Source organism: Gnatocerus cornutus, chromosome 6, assembly GCF_029298725.1.
Source record: "Gnatocerus cornutus isolate USDA-ARS CGAHR chromosome 6, icGnaCorn1.1, whole genome shotgun sequence".
Taxonomy (NCBI): Eukaryota; Metazoa; Arthropoda; class Insecta; order Coleoptera; family Tenebrionidae; genus Gnatocerus; species Gnatocerus cornutus.
In genome coordinates this window covers 12,533,467-12,558,996 of record NC_142238.1, presented here as the reverse complement: position 1 = coordinate 12,558,996, position 25,530 = coordinate 12,533,467, and the positions used below count along the sequence as shown (strand labels likewise).

Here is a 25,530-nt window from a genome sequence, read left to right as displayed (position 1 = left end):
GATGCGGCTAGCAGGGATGTCTATCGATTGGGTGCCTGCTACGCTTGGCTTGGGTTTTTCAACCTTGAAAAATTAAAATTTGGAGGGAAATACCGATCCGGGAATTAATTAATTAATAATTACGTAATTACAGAGGAATAACGGAAAATCGTGCTTTTTGAAACTAAGAGGTCTAATTACTTTTATTTACATAAATTCAAATTGAGGTGATGTTTTATAACTTTTACTTTAAGCATGAAACGAACTCTACTGTTGGAATGATTAGTTTTAATTGTATTTACCTCGAACAAATATGATTCAGAGGTGAAACGAAACATGTTTAGTTAGCGATTTTCGGTGAGCTCCACAGATTGGTATCGAGCGAATGAAAACAGAAATTGCAAAACCAACACAAAGGAATTGTTCAAAATGGAAAACGTTCAATTATTAATAAGTTTCTCTTGCTGCATCAATAATATTTTCCAATTTACACTTTGTGCTCGTACATAATTTCAACACATAACTGAAATAACAGGTGTGTTTGTTTTTTTTAATCCCCTTAGAACTTCATAATATTCTTCTCAGAAATACAGTAGCATCGAACTGGAAAAAGCAAACAGAAATTACTGGTAATTGCTCGGAAAAATGTTACAAAAAGCGCCTATTAATTTGTACCCCTTGAAGGGTTTATCGTGTTGACCGTTTAAACGACACGAATTATCCGCATTCTCTTTAAAATCAATGAAGCCAACGTTTGTTAATTTTTTTCGGTTTGACTAAAAAGTAAGAAAAAACACCATCGCATCGCATGTGGGAAAAAAACAAAATTATAGTGACGAAAAAGAGCTAAATTTGCCTCTGAGATTTCAGAGTTACTACAAAATTTACCCTCACAAAACTTCACCACTTCAATTTTTCTTCTTTAACAGTTTTTGACTTTTTACCAGTTGAAAAATAGACGTACGTACATATATCGTAACGCTTCCGCCTTTTGGTTACTCAAAAGAAGTCAAAGTAATTATTAAAAAAGGCGTTTTTTATAATCTGAAACTAAAATTGTTTTGTTTTTTGGCACTCAAAAAACATAAACCACAGAAATAAAGCGAAACTTCATTTCTTTCTCCATAATTTTGGACCTTCACAAAATAATTGACTGATAGCAACTCGATTATTGGTTATTTAACGAACGAGCAGTTAATGAATAATAGGATCATTAATCACCCATTAACCCATGAGTTTAATTTAATCGAAGATCTACCTACTTTTTAAAAATAGTTTCAAAGGGTGTATGCAACCAACAATACAACTGTTTTAAACGTTTTTATCAAAGTACTAATTTTCTTTTAATAAAAAACGGATCCCATATTGAATTGTTGTTATTTAACTGTATATTACAATTACACATCTGATTTGATATAAAAGCTACATAAAAATAAAAAACGGCAGTGTTTAGTTTCCGCAAAAATCTGCAATCTTTGTCGTTAAAATCTAAAATTAGATACAATAAAATTTACAAAAATAATCACACATCTATCATACAGTGACCTAGTTAGGACTATTTATAGCACCATTTTATTCTGCATTATTACGCGCCAATTATAAGTAATTAAATCTAAATGTTACTATTCTTCATCATCTTGATCAGCAATCTCCTCACATCTGTCTTCAATTTCATCCTCATCCAACTCCAAACATTTCGCCCATTCTTTGATATTAATCCTGTGGTCGTCATTAGCGTCACAAGAGTTTAAAAATGGGGCAATACAATGTTCTAAGGCCATCAAGGGGGCACGAATAGGGAACAATTCGTGACGAGATACAGATCTAGAAAATAATGTTAGCAATTCGCAATCAATACTTGTAAAATCTCACCTATCTGGAGGAAAGCCATCCAAGTCGCAGAATTTCCAAATTGCAGCATTAGCCCAGCGTTTAGTCATGTTGGATTCAGCTTCACGTTCCATTTTGAGGTAATGAGGTGTCAGTTCTGATCTATCGGCCAAATCTCTCATGATGTTAAAGAGCCAGTCACGCATTCTGCGGGGGAAGTCGGACATTTCGTCTTTGGTACATTCCTAAATTGTGGTAAATAAGCTTAGTTTTCTCAAGAGACAGGTAACTTACGCGCGTTTCTCTGCATTCTCCATAGTATTCGATGTGAACATGTTTGTAGCGGTCTCCTTTGCATTCGGGATCTCCACGGTCGCAAAGGCAACGCTGTTGATACACGGCACAATCGGAAGTCCAGGTTTCATTATGATTGGAACACACTTTCCTTCTAGATTCTGTTTCTACCGGACATGTGGGGATGCAGACACACTGGGGCTCGCCTTCTTCGTCCACTTCGCAGACGCGCCCGGCTCCACAGTGCACCTTAATACAAGGATCTACAAGACAAGACAATTAAAACAGGTCGTAATGTTACACTTCCTTACCAATCAGTGGTACTCGGTTGTCGAGAATTTCTTCAGGTTCAACGGGAACTTCCACCTCGCTCTTCTTTTCTTGTTCCAATGACTTACTCACGTCTTCGTCCACAGGCTTACGCGGAACCTTACGGTATTTCTTATGCTTTCTCTAAATTCGCAGTATTATTTTTAGTCTCATTTTGTTTCGGTAAAACTTACGAGTTTCTCCGTGCTGCTTCCTTCCGTGAAGATGAGCAGCGTGCAGATCACCAGGGAAAGATAAAGGAACTTCATTTTGAGTGGTAACAAGATTACCTGGAAAAGTAACTCTTAGATTTTTGGCACCGACTTTCATGCAGCGAGATTTAAAACAAAAATGAAATGTCAGGTATCCCAGTACAGCTATTTTCGATTTTATGAACACATGGTTCAATGTTTAAAGCAGTGTTCGTTTCTGGAATGACATCATAGTTTACATTAATCCCACGCTGAAAGCTATGAAATTAAACATAAAACTGAAACTTGCGAAAAACACAAGACAGGAAGTTTAGACTATTTTGAAAAAGGTTTGAGGGTACTTGGGCCATTGCTCTCAATACAAAACCGGAACTTTTTAATTCCTGTTTTTACGCAATACTTTATCATTGATGTTTTTTTTAAACAAAAAGAGATGACACAGGAGGAAGAGTTATCATTTATGTTTCATCCGTTACGTTATCAACAGGAAACGAAGATTGTGCCATCTCATTTGTGCTAAAATAACGTTGGAGATTAAGCGGTTTCAGGGACATCTTCCTGAAAATACGTCGGAATGAAGGCATGCACAGATGCAATGAAAAAAAATTGTTCGTTGAACTTCTAAGAAGGGAACTAAATATCTGTTGATATACATAGAGCCGGCGTTCAGACAGTCTGAGTTTATTATGGAACTTCAAGGATTAACACCAACTCCAGTAATGTTATCATTTCAACCGCAATTACATCAAAGATTCTATTAATACGACGAAATTTGCGAATAATTACGTACATACGCAGTTCTGGTTTTATGAAGAACTGGAAGATTAATTATCAAGGCTGGTTAAAATGCGGTCGGTGATGATAAATTGATAACCCTTGACATTTGTCTGTCGCATGGTCCAAAAATTACCACCAATTTCTTATCGGTTGGATCAAAAAATCTTAACGAGTATAATTTTACTTCGATAAAAAGTTTAACGTTTCTGAGAAAACCATAAAGCATTCATGTCCAGATGTTCTAATAATAAGCTGAGTGTGTTCTTGCATGCTGCGTGCATATTACGTTATTTACTTTTAATAATAATGAACTCGTGTTTCTTGCGGCTAGTGTTAAATTAAACTGTCGTTCGCTTGATTCCAACAATTTATTGTTTAATTTTTTCAGTTACGTCAAGGCTATTATTAACATTTATTAGCGGCGCGGTCCAAATTCTGTGTAAAATGAGGAAGTTTGTTCCGATAGTCTAAAAAATGAGGTGCAAAAAAGAAATTTAATAATTAACACGTATGAGACCACAAAGTCTCTTCATTTCACGACATTTCATTGATTTACTGAATGAAGATGTTTAGAACGATTTTTCAATTTTTTTAATTTTGTAACAGCATCAAATCAGTAAATTCCATTAATATTTTGAAGTCTTTAAATACCAAGTGATAAGTATTTAGCACTTCATTGGTAAATATAACGAAACCAGAAGTCGGCAGGTGCTGCAAATCGCACTTTTGAAACCTGTTTTTAAAGTATTGTAGGTTTTTCGTTTATTACTTTGCGTTACGAATTATTTGTATGCCTATTAAACAATTATTCCGAAGAGTATAAATAAATTACAGCTCATACACCACGTATTTGCCCATAAAACCTAAAACTGTAGTCCACAGCGGAAGTAAGATTTTTTGTAAACCCAATTCAGGTTCTGAGAACTGCCGGACAAACAAAAAAATCCGCTTTTATAGTCTAGTTACTCGAAGAAACTCTTTTAACTTACCACTTGGTAATCTCAACACTCCACTACCGACTCACTCACCAACTGAAATGTGCTCTTCCTCAACCAGACCAGCAGCCGGAGCAAAGAGATTGAACAAGCAAGCGATATAGCGCCCACGGATCATTCGCTAAGACAACATAAATCTGTGAATTGTTCTGTCCATGGATATCTTCCATCTCGCTTACCACTCCCAGATGTGTTTCTACTCTTCAGAACAAACAAATGACGTGGATGAAAATATTTCTGGTTGTTATAACACCATAACTGCTTTGCTCATACATTACGAAGCTTTAACATATGGGCGACCCATATGTGGTTTTTTAATTTAATATCTTTTTATGACATCAGTTTAATTGATCGTTTTGAAGACGAGAGAAACAAATATTATGTAATTGCTTCGAATTCTAATTAAAAACACATGATCGGAAATATTTCGATAACGAATTTTGAAAATATTTGGTACTTGCTCATTTACATAGCTTTTAGAGTGGTAAATAATAAAATAAAAAGTCGCGAACTATATTTTTCCTACGCTTTCAGTGGGCTTTTGGGAACCTACATTTTGATTAAGATATGATAGTAGTATAATATAAAATACCTGAACAGGGCCTGTCAATAATAATAGTTTCCACAGACTGTAAGAAAATTATAAATAGACGCATATTTATTACTACTTTAGTTTTTGCAATGGAAGCGGATTTTAAAAAGTCAATGTATCCAAATTGTGCAGAGGCGAACTTAGCTATATACAGGTGTCCCAGAACTCGCAAAGAATCCGTTAACCCTAATTTATGCGTTAACCACATATCCTTGCAAAAAAAATTCTAAATTTATTACATTTTAAATTAAACAATTTTAAGTTCACTTGTAATAAAAGATGCATTTGTTGGTAAATCAGCAACTTAGTTTTTGTCGCAAGAACTGTAACTATGATTGGGTAACTTCAAATGGCTCTAATTTAACATCTAAAGGATTTAGATTTTTTTTCGCAAATTTACTCAGATTAACGGATTCTTCGCGAGTTTTAGGACACCTGTACTTAGATTTTGGTGTCATATTTTAACTAAATAGTTATAATAAAAAATCAAAGTTACTCCACTTACGAAACGATTAAATTTTACCAATAACTGGAGAACCGAGACCATTCCGACATAGACAACCCATTATACACCAAAACAGCTGCAGCATTACTAAAATTGAAAAATTTTATCTAACAATAACTTTGGAGAACTTAAGTTCCCTTTCCCTCTAGACATTGATCACTTCCTCAGAGTAAACAACGCGCTGCTGTAACAATTTCCTTTAATGTTACTAATAACAATTTGACAATATTACAGGAACGATAAAACTGAAAACCTGAAACTTATTTGTGACTAGTGGAACCTGCACAAGTCTTAGTTTTGAGAAGGAAGAACTTTGGCAAATTATGAGGGTGAGTTTTGGAGGATTCAGCGAGTTATCACAGGGAAAAAGGAACAAATACTGTTAACAAAAAAAAAGGAAAAAAAGTGAAACTAAGCCTGTAAATAACATTCCACTGTTTCACCAAGACAATTTTATAAAAATTAACAAAACACTTCTCTACTTAAATAAAATAGGACGATAGTCCTCTATTTATTTACATGTAAATTGAAATAATAGTGGACACTAACACTTCCTAACGGATATAACAAAAAAAGAAAAAACGAAATGGCTGTTAATTCGGTGTGCAAGCAACAATTGATTTCCATTAAAAAATGTTATTGGATAAAATTAAAGTTGCGATGATTTTGTCGGCGTTTGTGACAAAACATAGCTGCGATAAAATCCAGTTTCTCTATTGTATATAGGTATAACGATAAAAATTATTGGGAAAGTACCTAAATGAGCCTTAAAAGAGATAAATACTTAAAGTAGTTATGTAAAAACTGAAAATACAATTGAGAAATCTTAACGTAATTTTAAATTATGTTTAGAACCATATGAAAAGGTGACCTTAGAAGCTAGTATACTAAATTTTCTACTATGGTAATATCATATCCACATAAAAAGACTATTTGCTATAATTTATTAAATTTATTTATGTACACCTGGGATTTAATGTACACTTGGCATTAAAAACAAAAAACACGTTCTAGTAGAAAATTTAGTTCCGAGTTAGCAGCTACTAACATCAACATGCATACAGCTGTTAGGTTATGAATGTAAAATAATAGTTTGAAAAACGTATGACCCGTGGTGACCTGCTGTTAAATATATTTAAGTTCAAACCATGAAAATTTGTCATGAGACACTACACTATTCTCAAAGACATCACTTGTCATTGCTCAACATTGAATCAATACCAATTTTTTGACCAATCGCATACAACACAGCCAATAAGTACTTGAAAAAGAGAACTATTAGTTGATTGGTGGGCATTTGATTCAAATGTTGCGCAACAACTCTAAACAAATGGTTTGATGTAAATACACTGCAGCTAATGAACCACTATTGGCACTAACGTCATAATTACTCCGTTCCTCAGACTTGAACACTGTACACGTCCCATACACTATACGTTCGCGCGAATTTCAGTTTATCTTGTAAAGATACGTGAAGAAAATGGTGAAGCTAGCGACGGTTGTTATAAGCGTTCGGACCACGGTTAGGTGGCCCTCCGCCTCTGTTGTAATTATTTGTCCGGCTTGGCGTCATCCCAGCCGAGCCGCTATTGCCTCCAGTAGAGTTCCTGTTAGCTCCTCCAAGTCCTGGTCCACTGCGCCTCGGGCCGCTGTCTCTAGAGCGATTGTCGTTGCTGCTAGGGCGACCACTCCCATACGATTGGCGATCCTTGGTCTTCTTTTCCTCGACATTCAGTTGAGTGCCGTTCTTGTCGTCCTTCGGGTAAAAGATCGGCTACAAACAAGAATTAATTTATGTCAACACGAACTGAAGAATTATTACCTTCGCTGCTAGGCAATTCTGCACTCCTGACTGAGACTCGTACGTTATAAAGCCGTAATTTGGAGGAGCCCGGCCACTTGGGACTGCTGCTTTATTGGTGGTTTTACTGTGGACTCTCAAATCCAAAATGGTGCCGAATTCCGAGAAGATTTCTCGAAGTTCGTCTTCGGTGGCGTTGTGAGGCAGATTACCTAAGAACAGCTGATTTTGGTCGCCGAAGCTGTTGCCTTGGGGTCGCTTCCTCTCTTCGCCTAAAAAAGTGCCATTAATAAGACGCCGACGTGAAACTGTAGTAAACACGTTTGATGTTATTTTTGATTTATTTATTTTCTTTCAAAATCTAATTTCGTATTTATTCACTAAAAGCATACCATATTGTAAATAAATAAATAAAGTTTTATTCTCGTTAAAATTATTGAAATCTTACCATCTTCGTTAAACGAGTTTCTCCCAGGAGCTCCTCTTCCAGAATCCTGCTTCTGCAGCCTCTGCTGGTTAACTCGTGGACCACGGTTCATGTTGTTACGATTTCCAAGGCCACTTTGATCGCCACGAGGTCCCATATTCTGCTAAAATTTTGCACAGTAACAAAAACAACGAGTTAAAAATAAACGACTTACCGGAGACACCGATCTCGGTTGTTGAATTGGTGCGGAATTTCCTAATGGAGGACTATTGAACGGTAAGTTATTTCCAGATTTCAACAAGTTGGCGTACGTTTTGGGTTCATTTGAAGTCACTATAATTGAAATTGTAGTTTTTGAAACATTTCTTTTAGAATTACATACCCGGTTCAGTGTTCAGTTCCTGCGGTTCTGTGTCTTGTTCAGTTGCCTCATTGTAGTTGACTTCTGAGGGTTCTTCAATAGGAGCCTCAGCGGTTGGGGTTTCTTCAATAGGAGCGGAAGGATTAAGAGGTTGTACCAAATTTGAAGGTTGAATGTTTGTGATGGGTGTTGGTAAAACTTGTCCTTGGCCAGCGTTTACATGAGGAACAGGTCCTAAAAATATTAATACAGTATTTTCGAATACTTTTTTTTTTCGATTTATTTACCAGGTATTACGTTGATATCATCAGGATGCACAGCGCCATTAACAGTCGGAACAGCCGGAGGAGCCAAAACATGCGGTGGTTGATGATGCGGTACAGGCGGCAAAGTAGGTTGCATAGGCGTAGTATTCGGGTTGTAGTAAGTTATCGGAGCCTGATTAATCTGCTGGTGTTGATCCAAAACTTGACAATCCTGCGAAGTGTCATCTTCAGGTTCAGAACGGTTTTCCGGCTCACATTCCTCATCAGAAATAATCTCGTCTTGGTATCTAAAAATGTCGTTATGAACGTAGTACTTCTTCGGACTTTGAGAGGCCAAGACGAAAGTTTGAGTGAAACGACGCATCGGTTGTCCAGCATTGGAAAGCTCGCCAGTTACTTGAACCACAACGCCTTTTCCCAAAGTGGCTTGAGAATCGACTTGGGTGATCTTCGCATGACAGTCGTGGAAATTCAGTTGTTGGATCTTCTGGTGGATTTGCTTTTGACCGATGACTGGGCTGGTCTCGCGGTTGGGGGGGTCCAACCCGCCATGGACAAACGATGAGTTCTGGTTGTAGAAACTAAAGAGAAAAAAAATTGGTACAAAAATGTTTGGCGTAAAAGTGATTAATAAACAAAAATGTTGATATATAATTTTTTGGATGGACAATAATAACAATAAATACATTCATTTCATATAAATTTTAATAGACAGATAAAAACGTTACTTTGTTTTTATTATCCTAAGTACGGCATTGTTATGTAATGCCACAAAAATAACCCTTTAAATGAAATCTAATAAAAACAGCAATCTATTAAATTTAGTTGTTACATCCATGAAGGTAACGATTTTTCCTCGCATGATAGAAAACTATTCCCGAGTATTAAACATACTAAAAATTAAATAAAATTAGAATTTGACGAGCGGGAGTCCATTTAAAAAAATCACGCTACGTGGACACCACACCTACTTCCAATTAAAGCATGTTTTGTCTTATCTTTAACTATAATTTTTTTAACGTTTCTCGTTCGCAGTTCACAAAAGCGCTTATTAAAAAGCAACGGTAGAAGGATATCAGGACAATGTTATTTATTATTAGTGAGCACACAGTTGATAAGAAAAAAACGATCACTGTTGTTGTCTTAATTTCGCAACTCCTTTATAGGAATAATTATCCCCAAAACAAAAAAAATTGTAAGAAACACGCTCATTTAAGTTTGAAGAAATTGGCTTTGCTTTTCCCTTCGCCGTAATCTCGAGATACATTCATCAATCCTAGGCCAATGTGCAACCGACAGATAATTACCTCTAAAGTTACCTTTTGGTAGAAGTTTCATGATTTCTCTGAAATTTATTTCGCACTTTAGGTAACTACCGAATACCTGGACGTATCGATTATTTAGAATTAATGAGGGAAGAAATCTTATTTACACGAAACCTTTTATTTGCCAATGACGAAATTACTTCGATTCGACAAAAGTTTAACGCTTGTTTTAAAAATGTTTAAACAAAATATTTAAAACTATTAGTAATAGTTTAAAAATAACTCGGCTTGTGTTATCTACATGGACCCAACTGCACAGGTGTAAACGACGTATTCACACGTTTTATTGCTCACAATAAAACGATTTTTTTAATATAAACCCGGAAGATTAATCCACGTCACGGATCAAACCTGGCAAACTGCCTGAACTAAGTTAAAGAAACTCGCAATAATACAAATCGATGTACTGCAATAAGTCTGGCTGAAAATTTTAAATTAAAGATGAATTGTTTGAAAAAACTGAATGCGATACACCCAAACTCTATCAAACTTTACATCTACAATCGATTATGTAACTGAAGATAATTAAATCAACAATAGATTGCATTGTATTGAACGTACAATTATTTTGGGTGCAACTAGAAAAATAGTATCAAGTGGAACGAAAAACAAAAAGATTAGTAAAACTTTGGGCGACATTGGCATAGCGATTTTTATGTGATTGTTTTATTTATAGCTAATAAAAATCAGGTTTTTATATTTAATTTATGTGCATTTTATTGTAATAAAAGCGATGGCAGCCAAAAATAATCATAAATCCGTACTCTTCGTGAACTACAAATAAATCGATCCCCTTGGAAATAACTCATCGGCAATCGTCTTTGGAATAACGAGTCATATCTTTGAAAATATTGTCATTTGATTATGTTATATAATTTTATTGGGTATTTTGTAGAAGTCAAAGATCTTTTTCAACAACTTTGTTGTCATGATAATTAATTTGACCACAACGCCTCGTGCTCTGCGGTTCTGTTCAAGAGTTACTTAATTTCATAACCTCAAAATTGACAGGTGTCAACGTAAATTCTTAGGGAGTTTTTATTTGATTTTCCTTCTCATGACGATTTGTACTAAATTTAGAGCACATTTGAACAGTAATCAATTATCATAAGGCTTCAAGAAACGATATGTTCCCAAATGCAACAGATACCATACAATATTTCACATCAATACCGGTTCAGTATCCTTTCGCAATTTGGTTAAATTTAACCGCTTTATTTATTTTAAATAGAAACTAATAAATATTCTGGTTGTCCTAAGGTGAAAAATATCCATACAAACTACTGATCTTGATAAAACAAGCAGACGCTGATAACGGACGGGTGTTTGCTTGAACTTTCCAGACATTTCAAATCGGGACTGAATCTATTCTTGAAAAGAAAATAAGTAATCTCTTTGTTGCCATGACGAAACACTGTTACTCCATAGTAACGCATTTCCAATCATTACGTCATATTTATCCTTACATGCATATTAGATGCGATATATTAATAAAATCGTAGGTCTAAAACATGCAAATTCTGCAATTTTATATTTATTGTTTGCAATTTAAAATCGTGTTGAGCCGAAATTCGCGTGCCTGCCTACCAAACGACAATTTGTATCGCATCATTTAGCACTCAAAATTATGAATTCCACTGTTAAATATTGATGTAAAAATAATCGCGCATTTATCAAAAGAGGAATGTAAAATTTGGCACACTAAAAAATGTGGCATTTTGCATGTGCACTCATTGAGATAATGCAGTTGTTGTCAAGCACTAAAAGTAAACATTGAAGAGGTAAAATATGTAAATGCATTTGCACACTTTATCTGTGAATCCCCAGAAATGATTTTAATTGATAAGATTTTATGTAACTGATTTGCTAAATCTTAGTCGTCAGGGTTTACATAACTGAAGTGGTGAAAATGTGCTAATTTGCACCTCGAAAAGTGCACAAGCGCATGCACTAGACCTTGGGAGTCGGTAAGATATGCATGCACATGGTAGAATAGTGGACAGATATAAAATCTTACCGATGGAGATGAGCAGGGGCCTTGTTCAGCAAAGTGTAGTACTGTCGGACAAATTCCCTTCCTACACTTTGGGGAGATGGGGGGGCCTCCATTACCATTCCTGAAGAGTTATTTACAACTTGAAAAAACGTGCACCAGCAGAAAATTTCCTGGAAACGTGAACGTAGCAAAAGTCTTAAAATTTCCCCAATAGAGAAAACTGATCAATTACTATCTGGGCTCATTATTCAGTGGTGAAAATCTTAATAGACAAACAAAGGGATTCCATAATTATCGCACACATGGAGTGCAGATAACAAAATGTTCTTGTAAATGTAACTTTTGCCCAGATCTAATGCCGAATCCCCGTCGATTGTAATGTGATATTCTGAACACAACCGAAAATGAGCCCCCAAATATTCAGCTTTGCGTTGAATAACCGCATTTTCTGCAGCCTCGAAAATGGATCATTGTCCATGTCGAATCCAGGAAAACCCGGTATGCAATAATAAACCACAAAAGAAAAAGTTATTGTTTCTTTCTAGTTCTTACCTCTAAGAAGTCTGCGAAGCGATGTAAGGAAGTATTTTCGGTTAAATTCAATTATTAACACGATGGAAATCTAATTCAATTGCACAAACGCCGCAAAAGCACGGGTGTAAACTTCATAAATTGGCAACTTAGTTTCACTTTTTACCACCATGACAGACAGCGCCACTCAAGGCTATTATAATCTAGAACCCAAAGTTCGCGAATCAACTGCGCGTGCGGAACAGGAAATTCAGGCTGTATCGATTTAGCGCGAAATTTGAAAAGGGAAAAATTGGAGGGAACTTGGCCGATCGCCATTTTTTTACGGCGCAATTGGGAGAAAATTGTGCAAATTGCTTCGATTTTGGGGATGGAGACTCAATTTGTGCAGATTTTCATTAAAGAATTAAAATAAAACTCTTGTAATAAATTTGTTACGTAACTTATTAGGTATTCAGCACACATTTTTATGTAATGTCGATGATCAAGGCGAATGTCCTACAGACTATCGTGTAAATATAGCCTGGAATTTGCTTTTTTGTTACTGATTGAAGAGTACAAATACAAATCAATGGGTTCCAAAGAGATTCTTGAATTTTTTTCCCTCGATTTTAACAAACCTTAATTTTCTAGGACGGTAATTAGAGTGTGCAACTGTCAATTTTCAAGACTTTCTGGGGAGACTTTGGCATATAAAATATGTTGGTACCCTTTGTCTCTTGACAGTGCCACCAATAAATTTACAAACTTTTTTTATATGAAACAAAAAGGATTACTTACCTTATCTTTATTAAATTTATTATAAGTTTATAAAAGTAATTGTATACCAGCTGAAATAAAATTAGGGTATTAAAAAATAAAATTCGGTATAAACGTTTTTATTTCTGTACTTTACGGAACCGCATACTACATTTTAATATACTTATAAATAAATCAGGGCACAGACTATAATACATTAAAAGGACAAACCTGAATGATAAAAATTATTTACACAAATTATTTATTATTAAATTGTCATACAGTGGAGGAAGTACATAATGCCTCCTACACAAATTACATGAACTTAAGCTACAATTACATTACTATTAAATTAAAATTGTTAACATAATACAGGAAGGTTTCCTTATCATTCTAGGTGATGACATTTGAAGGTTTTGTTCAACAAATAAAAACGTTTCTTGGTAGAAAGGAAATCTGTACATTTTTATTTTACCAAAACCGCGATGGAATGATCGTAATCAAATTGCGAGAAGTAAAAAAAGAGAAAAAAATATGAGACTATAGGTTATCAGTCAAACCTCATCTTGTTAGAATTAATAAGGTTGATGCCTTTGGTTACGGCCGCCGCCGCCGCCTCCGCCACCACCACCGCGTTGTTTACCTCCCTGATAACCGGAACCACCTGAAAAGAACGAGCAGTATAAAAATTAAATTATGGTAAATCCTACTCACTAATAAAACTCAAAATATTCTCGCCACCTGCGTTGTTTGCCAGTACGTTCTTCGAAAATCTCTTATTTTAAGGCATTTTACAAGTCATAAGTAAGCTCACATTTTTTTATGACGCTGCAACCCTACAATGGTCATTTACTAATACTTTTAGTATTTGACGCAGTGAAAACAAAGTATTACTGATTTTTCAGGTAAACGCAGGTTACGACTGTAGGTAAAATAAAAACAAAAATGATTACTAACACTCTAATCAAAAAATGGAACAACACATTAACAATATAAACATGATTTAGTATGTACCTTTTCCGCGCGCACCACTGCGACCACCACCATATCCTCCATCATAGTTACCATATCCATAGTCTGCAGTCGCGTAAACAAAGAAAAAATCAGTAATTATGCCTTTCTACTCTAAATTAAACCGAAATCGCGTTTGTTGTTCACTACATCATTAGTAAATTTTGTGTCGTGTTGCAGCCTCAATTTTGTGTAGGTATGATAGGTCAAATGGAAAGCACATTATGAAATTTGTTTCAACAAATGCTTTATTCAAGCTTCAGGTATTTCACAATGTATTTCCATAATAGGTCAACATGCAATAAAGTATAGGAACAAAACAGTTGTTGATAATCGGTAAAATATATTATAGATTATGTCCGTAGATGTTCTGTGAATATCACAGCGTCCCTACCATTATATTAAACATGTGTTGGTATCAGTTTCAGTGCAACAAGAAAGGCACTTTGTTTACCAACTAAAAACTAACTAATGCCTGGAGTATTTACCATAGTTGCCATAATTGGAGTAATCGTAGCCACCATAGCTTCCATAACCTCCGCCGTAATAGTCATACCCACCCCCGTAACCATCATAACCACCCCCGTAACCCTGACCATAGCCTCCGTATGCCCCTCCTCCATAGCCTTGATTCCAGTTTTGACCGCCGTAACCGCCTCGCCCTCGGCCTCTAGTACCGCCACGACTGCCCATCATTCTGCCTCCACGCATACCACCCATGGCATCAGGTTTGGGTGTAGCTTTCTTTACATCAACCTAAACAAAACAAACACCCAATTAATACCACTCCCACTAATTCAACAAAATTTCTTACCTCTTTATCCTTGATGGTCTGTTTGGGGGTTTTCAGCAGTTCATTGACCACTTGTTCAGATTCGAATGTGATAAAGCAGAATCCTTTTCTTTGGTTCTTAGTTTTGTCAAAAGGCATTTCAACTTCAATGATCTGTAAAACAACCCATCATAAGACACTGTTATTTTTTTTTTTTCAAGTCAACCTACAGTGCCATACTGTCCGAAATAATTTTTGATGTCGTCATCAGAAAGTTCGTTAGTGAGTCCTCCAACAAATATTTTACCATGTCTTGCTTTCGCTTTTTTGGGGTCGACTTTTTTGTTGTTGATGACATGTTCACCAGCGGCAACTACTTTGTCAATAGCTTCGGCATTGTTGAAGACAATAAAAGCAAATCCTCTTGACCTTCCTGTGTTCGGATCCGTTTTTACGTTTATACTTTCGATTTCACCGTATTGTCCGAAATGGTCCCGGAGCTCCTCTGAAATGAGAAGGGACAATAAACAACTGCACAACACAAAATTTTTTCGAGATGTAAAAATGTTAAATCAGAAACCATGGGTATATTATCTTCAACTCTTTTCAGAAGCAGAACTGGTTAATAACATCATTTTAAACGAAGCAAGCTGTTGTTCTATTTTTCTGGTAATTAATTTTACAATGATAATCTATTTTTTCTGTGTAATGAAGTATTTTTGTTATGAGATCTAAAAATAAAATGTGCAAGTTTAAGAAACCGCATCCTATCCGACACGCGTCAGAAGTGATAATTACCATAACTTGTCGGTTTTATTTACAGACTAGCTGGTCATTGACTGCAGATTTAGCAAGGACACTTTTTGCAAAAGTGATTGTTCATCGTTCGAATTTAAAGAAATAGATAACCTTAGGCGCGTGTTGATCTTTTATAACAACCAAAGTAATATCAATAAGAAAAAAAATCTTATGTAAGTAATAATAATAGAAATGTACTTACTGTCAGTTGTTTCCCAACTCAGTCCACCAACAAACAATTTTCTGTAAACAATAAAATTCAGAATTAGTATGAGTGCAGACCAAAATTCATCCTAAGCATTACTGAGTATGTTTGGAATAATGCTTATTAGTTACGTTACTACTTTAATTATACAACAAATGGAATAGTAAACAGCAATCAAGTAATTAATCCTAGTTCAATCAAATGGATCTGCAATCTCAAAAGTAATCTGGAAATTTACATTTAGGCAGAGAAAAAATGATAGTAAAGTTTTGTAAAAAACAGTGAAAAAATTTAATAGGGACATAATTCAAATTCCCAAACTTAATTATTAACGTTGAATTACTAAGTGTCTGGCAGAAGATGTGCCCAAGGATAAATACCATGGGTCCCAGCGATCCCGTCCAGTCGCCCCATCATCCATATAGCGGACGAAGCCACCTGGAGAAAAGGAAGCATGTTTAAGTGGGTAAACTTGGCTTGCTAAACCTGGCATCCTACACCGGTCCCGATTTAATTTAATAATTTTTTTAGGAAAAAAATTTTCAGACCAAACTTTTGTCTAATCCACTGAAAAACAAAATTTACACAACAATGACCGAGTGAACTTATGCTGAAAACAAAGAAACAAGACTTTTCAAGTAAACAAATCAGTAATGCGTCAGAGAATGACAGTAGATGAAGATTCAAAATTCGCGCCAATTTCATCAGACGCCATTTTCTTCGGTTTGGGTGTTACGAGGCCGCCTTTGCCAAATCGGAACTTCGGAAGTTTTACAATCAAAAATGGAAAAAATACAAGTTACACGTTTTCACTTACAGCTAAAAAACATGATTCATAACAAAAAATTCGCTTATATTTACAGGATGACCACAATTCAACTAAGTAAGACGAAAGAGCCGGCTTCAGAGTAGGGACTACAATCTTGGCTTTTCGAACACTAGTGCAATTTCTACAACCGGAAATAACAACATACCTATCGTCATCACGACCTGGTGCGTCTGCACTCCCACTATCTGCCGGGGGAGCATCTCCTGAGCCATTTTGACCGTTGACTTCTCCTTGGTTCTGCCCGAAGTTTTGGTCTGCAGAAACATCTTGCGAGAAATCTTCACCGTTTTCCATCGGACAATCTTGGTTGTTTGCCATTATTAATGTTTATATACAAATTTAGTCTATAAAAAGTTCAAATTGACACTACACGTCCACCTCCACTGAACTCAAGAACAGAAGAGAAAGAAGATGATGATGACGCCAACGCCGACTACCACCGATCGTTATTTCTTTCGGTAGAAAGCGTCACTTTACGACCTTCTAAACCAATCAGATTACAGCATTTCGCCGCTTGGATCTACTTTTTAATGTGGAGTAAACAAGCTTGGGCCACTAACCAATCAGAGGTCAGAGGAAACGGAAAAATATGTCCTCGAATCACTGGCGGGATATTTGAAGTAACAAAAATACCCCGCCCTTGCGAGATTGCATCATTTATCAAATTTTATAATAATGCAAATGGATAAAAGAGAAAATTGAGGAAGGTTATAACAATTTATCAAAATTCAACGACATTTTGTAAAATTTATGGTGTGGGGATGCTAAATAAGAAATTAGGAAGGAAAAGAAAAACAAAATAATTACTTTTACAAAGTTTTTCTAAAGAGTGTTTAAGGGAATTCTAATGAATTGGCAAAAAAAACGAAATAAGATAAATTAATTGGAACCTTGCAGTAGCTATGCGGATATTAGTTTGTAGGTGCTGACTCCACGTGTACAAGATTACAATGAAGTGTTCCATTACTGAAGATAAGCCATTTTTTTAGGTGTTAACTTGGTATAGATTTTAGGAAGGTTTTTATACCAGGATTTACGCATTGAAAATGTATTCTGTAAACAATTTGTAAAAAATTTCTAACATTGTTATAAGTTCTTACAATGTTTTATTATTTGTTTTGAATTATTTGTGCCTAAATGGGTTCTTTAGAAACAATTAAAACAATCTTTGAGGATATTACAAACAGCTTCACAATCAAAGTTTTTCACCCTAGCACATCCACCATATTAGTAAAAATATTTCAATGTGTCTAAAAATGTGTAATTACTTTGTAGTAATGTTTGTTCTAGTCCAGTACGTTAAATGTTTATATCATTATACTTATAATAATATAATAATAATATATACTTATATAATTAATACTTTATTTTGTTAGGTGCTATAGAGTATTGATCGATTTGTTATGTTTTGCCTTCAACATTTGCTGTGTTTCTGAATCCAGCTCGAGTTAACATTGTAGCTTACAAGAAAACATTGTTAATAATAATACACATGTATTTACTTTTAGTTCGCAGAATTAACAGCCGCTATACCTTACCTCCCTAAGTATATTTCATTGTACTTTAGCTTTTTTATAACATATGAGTAGGTAGAAACACCTATTTAAATATAAAATCACATGCTACCCCAAGGAAAATAATTGAATTTTTACTTTATTTTTTTTCTTTTGTATTGTATACCGCACTTTATTTCATTTTGAATTAAAAAGGCGTAGAAACTGTTTTGATCAATACACCTAGAAATAATAGTGAAAAAGTGCACTGTTTATTGCTTTTTTAATTGACTTTAATATTAATCGTAAAATCTATCGTGGGGGTGCGAATAAAACAAAGACGAAATCAATGGTTTATGTGTGGGTTGTTTTTTATTTTTACTGTGTCTCGCTATAATCTACACTTTTCAAATTAGAGCTAACGTTGGGACGAAAAGAAGACGACACTCCAGGTAAAACGAAGATCGTCGAGGGTTCGTTTAATTGTTGTCAAGGGGCACAGACCTTAGGTCTAAGGCGGGAAAATTTTCTACCTGTTTGCGTGCAGCAACAATAAACTCGCACAGATTTTTTGTATACATGACAACAACTGTATTCAAATGCAAATTAGTCAATTTTGACAAGCTTTATTTAATGAAATTAATTGTACTTTATTTGGTGTTTTAAAATGCATTGCAAGGTAAAATAAGCTACCCCAGTTCACCTTTTACACTTCTTTTCATCAGGAAATTAAATTAACTGATATCTGGCGCACCTGCAATAAAATTCGAGCAGCTGTCTTTCGGACCAATCTAAATTTATGGGAATATTTCTGTCCCCTTGATCCAAACAAAAATTCGATTATCTCCGGTAAGCAGTGTTAAATCTTAATTTTAATTCTCACGATTTTTTGTAGAATCGCAATTCCTTTCTGTTTTTTCCGGACACTTGCAGGCGATTGTTGGTTTATCCGATCAAGAAATTTCAGAGTTAGCTGATTATTTTCGTATACAGGATGGCCGCATCTTTTATACGCAACTGTGTGAAGTTATTTACGATAGCGGTACGAAATTAGACCACAAAGATAAAGTGTGACCCTCTAAACAGTTCCAGACTTCTCTCAAAATGCCCCTTTGGTCAGTGGGCTTGAATGGGAAGACCCTATGCACGTTAATCGATTAAGTTTGAGTGAAGAACGACGCTTAAATCTCCTCTTAACAAAAATTGCATGTGTTGTTAACATGCGAAATTTGCTCCTGACGCCGTATTTTCAAGACTACGAGCTTGTGAGTCAAATTTCGATTAAACTCGACAACAATCAGCTTTTCAGATTTCGAAAAACAGTGGAACTGTAACCACTGGACATTTTGCCAGAGTCTTAGATTATTTGAAAATTTTGCTTTCTCCAGACGATTTTAACTTGTTGCTAAAAAAGTATCTAAAGGACAGCTACACAGTCAATTATATTGCTTTTCTTGAGCAAATACACGAAATTGGAACCTACCTAGACCAGCATGGGGTCATGGATTTAAATGGTGTAGGTGCATTCTTCCTGGTACTCCATGATCATAAAGCAACACTGTTGTAGGACGTTTTAAGCTTATTTCCAGGACGCATAATCAATGCAGAACTGCCTAAGCTACCACGTCCTGAAATCGGTAAACTACTAGCTTCCAGCATTTTTGGGAAACAAAGCATCTTCCACTCTTCTTTAACCGAGCCCAAGCAAACACAAGATCTAATAACCACAATTAAACGAATACAAAGACACGTCCTAGAGAACCGTCTTCGAGTCTTTGAATTCTTCAAGGTATACTTCTCAGACCCCCAATTAATTGTTTCATTATTAAATTCAAGGACTTTGATCCTCTAAACAGTGGTCGGTTAACAGTCTCTCAGTTCCATCGCGGCCTCGATATCTTAGGAATCAGTGGCATCCAACGACTCTATTTATCTTTACCAGAGATAGAAAGCATTATGATGCAATATCGGGATCCTTGCGATCCGAGTAGAGTTTGCTGGAAAACTTTCGAAGACGATATTGACCAAGTTTTCACAACCAAGGTCTGTTTTTACTCGGAGATAATTATTTCAATTGTTAGTACCATTAAAGGGGCTTGAGAAATATCCAGGGTTAACACCAGACGTGCCGCCTCAAGAAGTTTTAGAGCTGCCACGAATGGGACAGAAGGACTGGCAGAAAGTCAATAGTTCTCAAAGAGAGTTGTGCGAGGAAGCTGTCGATAAAGTTAAAAAACGTGTCATCCATAGACGGATCATGTTAAAACCGTCGTTCAGGGACTACGACAAGTATGTCTCTTTAGGTTCAACAGAGGTACAGATTCTTTTGCAGACATAACAATGGATACGTGTCACGTTCGCAAATGCGCCAGTGTTTGTTGTCAAACGGAATCTTGCTCTCAGACGAAGAGCTCTATGCTTTGGAGGAGAGGTTCAACAACGAGGTTGGGTTTAACTACTTCTGGTTTTTGAAAGAAGTTGAACCAACAAGTTGTGAACAAAGAGTACAACCGCTTTTTGTATTTTCTCGAAATTATTTTCTTATTTTAGTGTCCTGGAGCGATTCAACACCATACTTGCGGCAAGGAGTACATCCAGAAGCCAATTCCAAGAGCAGAACAAGACATTGTGTTAATTTTAGCTAAGATAAAAGGAAAAGTAGTGAGAGAAAGAATCAGAGTCATTGAATTTTTGCGCGATTTCGATAAATGCAACCTGCAAGTTATTTCTCGCGAAGATTTTAAGCGAGGGTTGTCAGTTTGTAAATTCGATCTTACAGAGAACGAGATGAACACCCTGATGGAAGTGTACGACTCCCGCATTAATTTATTGAGATTTATTGTTGTTTCTAGGTTCGGATCGCCTCTCCGGAGAGACTGTGTTGACTACAAGCGATTCTCAGAGGTGGTGGAGGAGGCATTCACCCAGCTCGGTTTAGAAAGAGCTCCTCTAATTGTGCCTTTGCAACACATTCCAATCAAAGATGGTGAAAGAAACTTCTTGAATTTTGACGACAGGAAGATTTTCTCGAGTGCTATGAGCAAACTGTCTCAGAAACCTGAAATGGAACTAGATTTGATGTCTATATTCCAGGTTGAGTATTATTATCGAACTTCTTGGAAGCTTATTCTAGTTTTCTTGTTATGTAGTCGTAGGTGTGCTACAACTTCTTCGTACCTTTGTCTTATTAAAAGTTACGACCTAAACGTAAACAAAATAAAGCGACGAGGTTGAGCGACACTCATTATATCAGTTCGATCATCCATAAATATCTCTTTCATAGAAGCTATAAAACTTTAATTGTTTTAATATAGTTTATTAATATACTTTCAGGACTTTGATAAGACCAACTGTGGAACGGTTTCTGTTGAACATTTCGAAAGGGCTTTGTCTTTGAGAGGCCTTCTTAGTATCATTTCGAGGGCCGAATTTGATGCAGTCTCCAAGTGTTTCAGCTACGAGAGAGGAATGAGAGACGAGGTGGATTACAGAGCGTTTATTAAAGGACTCAACGTCATGAATAACGTCAAGAAGTATAAACCGTTTTAAATAAAGAGTTACCACTAATTGTCTCTGATTCATTAAAGAACTTGTCGGTAATTAAGATTTACAGCTCAGAGTAGGTGGTGTAAAATTGTAAGTTATGATTTTTTTGTTTGATAAAAGAAAGTATTTTTCCTTTATTATTATTCCATCTGCTTGTGGGCAGATTATTCCGAGTGGTTGTTTTCCAATGTCGTCATTGTAACAGATTTGTCCCGTGAGAGGGGATATAAGCTATAGGTATTCACCAATTGTTTGGAAGACGGAGCAATAAATGAAGAGAATTGGTCTTGCAGCGCGAGATAAAATTCAGACACTGCTAAAATTGGCATGTATGATAATACCACAGCTCAAAAAAACTTCCATAAACGAGCCGCAATGACCAAAGAGACAGTATTATGTGATTTTCTCCGAAGGATGAAGAGTTAATTATATTCAAATATTCCGTTGATAAGTAGAGTAAAAATAGCGGTATATTCACGTGGAAAGCAGAACACTATAAATTTCTAGAACGGCAATAAAATTGTGATTACATGTGTCAACAGTCGTGCAGATTTTCGAGGAAGAGATTCTAAGACGCCGTAAAAAAAGCCTCCGCAAAATTTATAGCATCAATTGAAAACCACTGTTTGTTATTCAATTTATAAGAAGTAATTCTGGTGAGACAGAGTTTGGTAAAGTTTAGCGATTGCGCATTCTGGACTATATACAAATGGTGGAGGAGCCGGGTAGTTCTTTACTTCTTTATCAGTCCGTTGATGTTCATCAAATTGGTATATTTTTCATCGTAGATCTTGTGTTGTCAAAGTTTCAGTTCGTGCAAAGGACTTCATCCTTTCAACTTCGTTAACTCTTCTTTTCTTAGATGTGGTTTCCGGTTTCAACAATAGCGGCTCTTTGCGTTCTTCTTGATGTGTCTGATACCACTCGCTCCGATAATGATTTGGAACTTGTCTTTAGAGATAGGTAAAGTATTTTTTTAATTTGTGATTAATTGGTTATTATAATGTTATTTGTGGCGCATTGTTAGAAACGGAAACAAAGAAATAATTAATTGAGCGTAGACCTTCTAAACGCCCACAGCTGTAGCAATAGCTCATAAATAAGACATGAATATTTTTAATACATTTTGCAATGAAGTTCGAAGATGAAGAATTTATGGCCACAATAGTAAAACTTGAATTCTAATTTTCGTGTTTACTGCAAGACGAATGGTTTTGATTAAAATTAAAAATTATTGTTTTTTATTTAATATCGTGGCTGCTAAAATTACTCCCAACGAATGTCGATAACACTTCTTTATTAGCGGTAAGAATTTAGGGTGATTTAATTACAATAAAAACTTAAGAGATTTTTCGTAAAATTGAGTAATTAAAATATTTTGGACCTTTGTTCGCATAAAATAACAATTAAAAATTTAAGGCAAACAAAGTCGTATTTATGGAAAGATAAATTTGCTTTCAAATTCAAGTTACAATGCTTTTTTATAAAACCAAACTTTTGTAGAAATAATAAAAATATTAAATACCTATATTTAAAGTGTTCATAAATTTCACCAAATGTGATTTTATTAAAAAAATCCAAAATTATTGGTGCCCAATTTTTTAATCTGATTCTAGGTAACAAAAGCGCGAGAAAAATGATGGCCCAAACCGTTTCTTTCTATCATCTATCGTTGTTTCTGAGCTTCAAAAATGGAAAATCTGTTTAAATTAAAAAAAAACGAATTTAGGACATGTAAGACAAAATTCTTAATAAAAAAACGGTAACAAAAAAAATCGTATTTTTTTATCTGTCGTAATTCCGAACATATGGAGTACTGACATTTCCGAAGCTTCAAAACTTTGATCGTCTGGCGAGAACTGTAAATTTCAAACGCCTCTAATTCTATATTTGTTGACAGCCGATAAAACTCAAATTTTTTTAACAAACAAACGAGATATCGACCTAAATAGATTTTCAGAAGGTGTTTTTAGGATCATTTTCAAGAAGCTGTTTCGGGGCAAAAACGTTTAGTATCATTAAATTATATGTATATCGATCGAAAGAGCAACTTGAGATCTATCAACTGACCAAATTTCAGATCGATAGGGCAAGTAGTTTAGGAAGGGCGATCAAAAAACGAAAAATTGAAAAGTGTCTAAAAAATCTACCATTGAATTTCCGACTTTTGAAAGTGGATTCTAAAGTACAATAACCTGAAAAAACGATGATAAAAACCGTTTCTCAAAATCTTTTGTAGTTTCCGAGATATTGAGCTTTGAAAATTGAACTTAAAATTCAATAACCAAAACTTTGATCGCTTATAACTCAGTTATTTGTAGACCGATCTTAACGAGTCTTACTTTTTTAGATTCTACGTAAAATTCTGCATCAATACCTAAATATTGTTTCATAAATAAGCGAGATATCAACCGTGTCTGAATTAGAGACCAAAAAGCAGCTAATTTATATACTAAAAAAAATAAAATTTTGAATTCGAATTATCGAAAATCGAGTTCTAAGCTAAAAAATCGCATGTAAATGATTTCATAAAGGGTTTTCTTATACCTTCAAAATTTTGACCTTCTGATCTGGCGACAACCTGAAATTTCAAACGCCTCTAATTCAGTAAATTATTCACATACGGAAAAATAAAGATTAAATTTAGGGTATTTGAGAACAAATCCCAACAATGAAAACCGCGAGAAAAACGATGGCGCAAAACGTTTCTTTTTATCTGTGTTAGTTTCAAAGATACCAAGCATTAAAAATTTGAAAAATTAAAACCAACGATCTGAAACTTTATTCAGCCATTACTCAGTTATTTATCGTCGTATTTTGAGCCCGGATTTAGAATTTGCGCAAAATTCTGCGTAAAATGAGTCCCAATAACATAAATTTAATTAACAAATAAACTAGATATCGACCAAAATATATTTTCATAACATGTTTTGGGTTCATTGTCGAGAAGCTTTTTCTATTTCTGATTCTATGTTCTTATACTTTAAATTTTCATAAATTTATAACAATTATAAACGGTATACAACACTATGGCATGGTTGATGACATTATTATTACTTATATTTTTTTTAAATACACTAAAAAATTCTTTGCTTTGTTCATATAGTGTTTTCGTTAGTTTTTGTTACTGAAATTAGCCTTCAACAATATTTTAAGATTAAAAAATTAATTTTCAAGATTTTTTATAAATGTTTATAATAAAGTATTTATTAAATTAACAATAAAACAAAAGCCAATACGTCAATAAGTTTAAATACACATTAATTTTCTCCTAAATGAAAGGTGGATGCGCCGGGAAAATAAAGCGTTTAAAAGAGCTTCTTTTCATTAAAAATGGTAAATGCACTAGGCGAATATATATACAAAAGTAAAATTAAAATCTTTGAAAGTTAAAGTTTTAATTGATCGTGGACGTTAATTAAAAATAAATGCTGAATTTCTATCAAAATTTCATTTTATGTAAAACACGAAAACTCCATGTTGATGCAGTTCAAAACATTCCTAACAATCATTATTATAAACTTTTCTTTGTCTCTCATTTTAGATCTCAATCCGATTGGGAAGAAGCATGGCATAAAGAAAAATATACCAGATGCCGGGAAACACTAATCAGACACTTATACTGGGCCTGCGAAAAGGACATTTACCGCCTAACCCGAAGAAGCGAACCCAACACTTACACCAATTACGTACAAAACTATGACTATGAAGAAGGTAAGTTTTAAAATCTTAATCTCTCTAATTCTCTCTCAAGATTTCCCATGGTTGGCCCCGAAAAAAGCGAAAAAACTACTACGTTTCAAACGAGGTCTAAACCGACGATCTGGGTCCTCAATTACTGCAGAATGTTGTAAATCTTCTGGCTGCACTTGGGAGGAATACGCCGAGTACTGTCCGACTAATAAACGATACACGTCGTATGTTTAATGTCTTTGATT

At 35.0% G+C, this 25,530-nt stretch overlaps 5 protein-coding genes and 1 non-coding gene across 9 annotated transcripts; 2 read left to right on the top strand and 4 right to left on the bottom strand.

Annotated features, from left to right (window-relative positions):
• Positions 1-1,339: 1,339 nt before the first annotated feature.
• SPARC (secreted protein, acidic, cysteine-rich) lies at positions 1,340-4,478 on the bottom strand. The gene is made up of 6 exons (XM_088039234.1): positions 4,391-4,478; positions 2,607-2,702; positions 2,415-2,556; positions 2,104-2,366; positions 1,852-2,054; positions 1,340-1,803 (listed from the first exon to the last, which is right to left on the bottom strand). Exons 2-6 carry the CDS (start codon positions 2,679-2,681, stop codon positions 1,602-1,604), a joined length of 885 nt encoding a protein of 294 aa, XP_087895360.1. The 5' UTR covers positions 2,682-2,702; positions 4,391-4,478; the 3' UTR covers positions 1,340-1,601.
• Positions 4,479-5,675: 1,197 nt separating this feature from the next.
• rin (ras GTPase-activating protein-binding protein 2) lies at positions 5,676-12,394 on the bottom strand. Of its 3 annotated transcripts, none has more exons than XM_088038835.1 (8): positions 12,222-12,394; positions 11,691-11,839; positions 8,370-8,929; positions 8,104-8,316; positions 7,936-8,054; positions 7,743-7,884; positions 7,316-7,566; positions 5,676-7,267 (listed from the first exon to the last, which is right to left on the bottom strand). In XM_088038835.1, exons 2-8 carry the CDS (start codon positions 11,786-11,788, stop codon positions 6,983-6,985), a joined length of 1,668 nt encoding a protein of 555 aa, XP_087894961.1. In that variant the 5' UTR covers positions 11,789-11,839; positions 12,222-12,394; the 3' UTR covers positions 5,676-6,982. The 3 variants fall into 3 exon arrangements, with proteins under 3 accessions (XP_087894961.1, XP_087894963.1, XP_087894962.1); XM_088038837.1 differs by having other exon boundaries at positions 7,743-7,881; XM_088038836.1 differs by having other exon boundaries at positions 11,691-11,790.
• Positions 12,395-13,062: 668 nt separating this feature from the next.
• Positions 13,063-17,022, bottom strand: sqd (RNA-binding protein squid). Of its 2 annotated transcripts, XM_088038894.1 has the most exons (7): positions 16,699-17,022; positions 15,722-15,762; positions 14,952-15,226; positions 14,764-14,895; positions 14,438-14,705; positions 13,953-14,015; positions 13,063-13,602 (listed from the first exon to the last, which is right to left on the bottom strand). In XM_088038894.1, the coding sequence occupies exons 1-7, from the start codon at positions 16,869-16,871 to the stop codon at positions 13,514-13,516; spliced, it is 1,041 nt and encodes a 346-aa protein (XP_087895020.1). In that variant the 5' UTR covers positions 16,872-17,022; the 3' UTR covers positions 13,063-13,513. The 2 variants fall into 2 exon arrangements, with proteins under 2 accessions (XP_087895020.1, XP_087895021.1); XM_088038895.1 differs by lacking the exon at positions 13,953-14,015 and having other exon boundaries at positions 16,699-17,020.
• LOC148173056 (small nucleolar RNA snR61/Z1/Z11) lies at positions 15,291-15,361 on the bottom strand. The gene has a single exon (XR_015770319.1). It is a non-coding gene; the product is annotated as a small nucleolar RNA snR61/Z1/Z11 (small nucleolar RNA).
• Positions 17,023-18,713: 1,691 nt separating the features above from the next.
• LOC148173054 (uncharacterized) lies at positions 18,714-21,595 on the top strand. Its single transcript, XM_088039341.1, has 12 exons — positions 18,714-18,725; positions 18,772-18,895; positions 18,942-19,088; positions 19,133-19,311; positions 19,356-19,562; positions 19,614-19,835; positions 19,883-20,089; positions 20,139-20,335; positions 20,379-20,550; positions 20,597-20,853; positions 20,899-21,139; positions 21,380-21,595. Exons 1-12 carry the CDS (start codon positions 18,714-18,716, stop codon positions 21,593-21,595), a joined length of 2,181 nt encoding a protein of 726 aa, XP_087895467.1.
• A 723-nt stretch (positions 21,596-22,318) lies between these two features.
• Ilp7 (Insulin-like peptide 7) lies at positions 22,319-25,519 on the top strand. The gene is made up of 3 exons (XM_088039304.1): positions 22,319-22,555; positions 25,137-25,306; positions 25,347-25,519. The coding sequence occupies exons 1-3, from the start codon at positions 22,455-22,457 to the stop codon at positions 25,517-25,519; spliced, it is 444 nt and encodes a 147-aa protein (XP_087895430.1). The 5' UTR covers positions 22,319-22,454.
• The last annotated feature ends 11 nt before the right edge of the window (positions 25,520-25,530 follow it).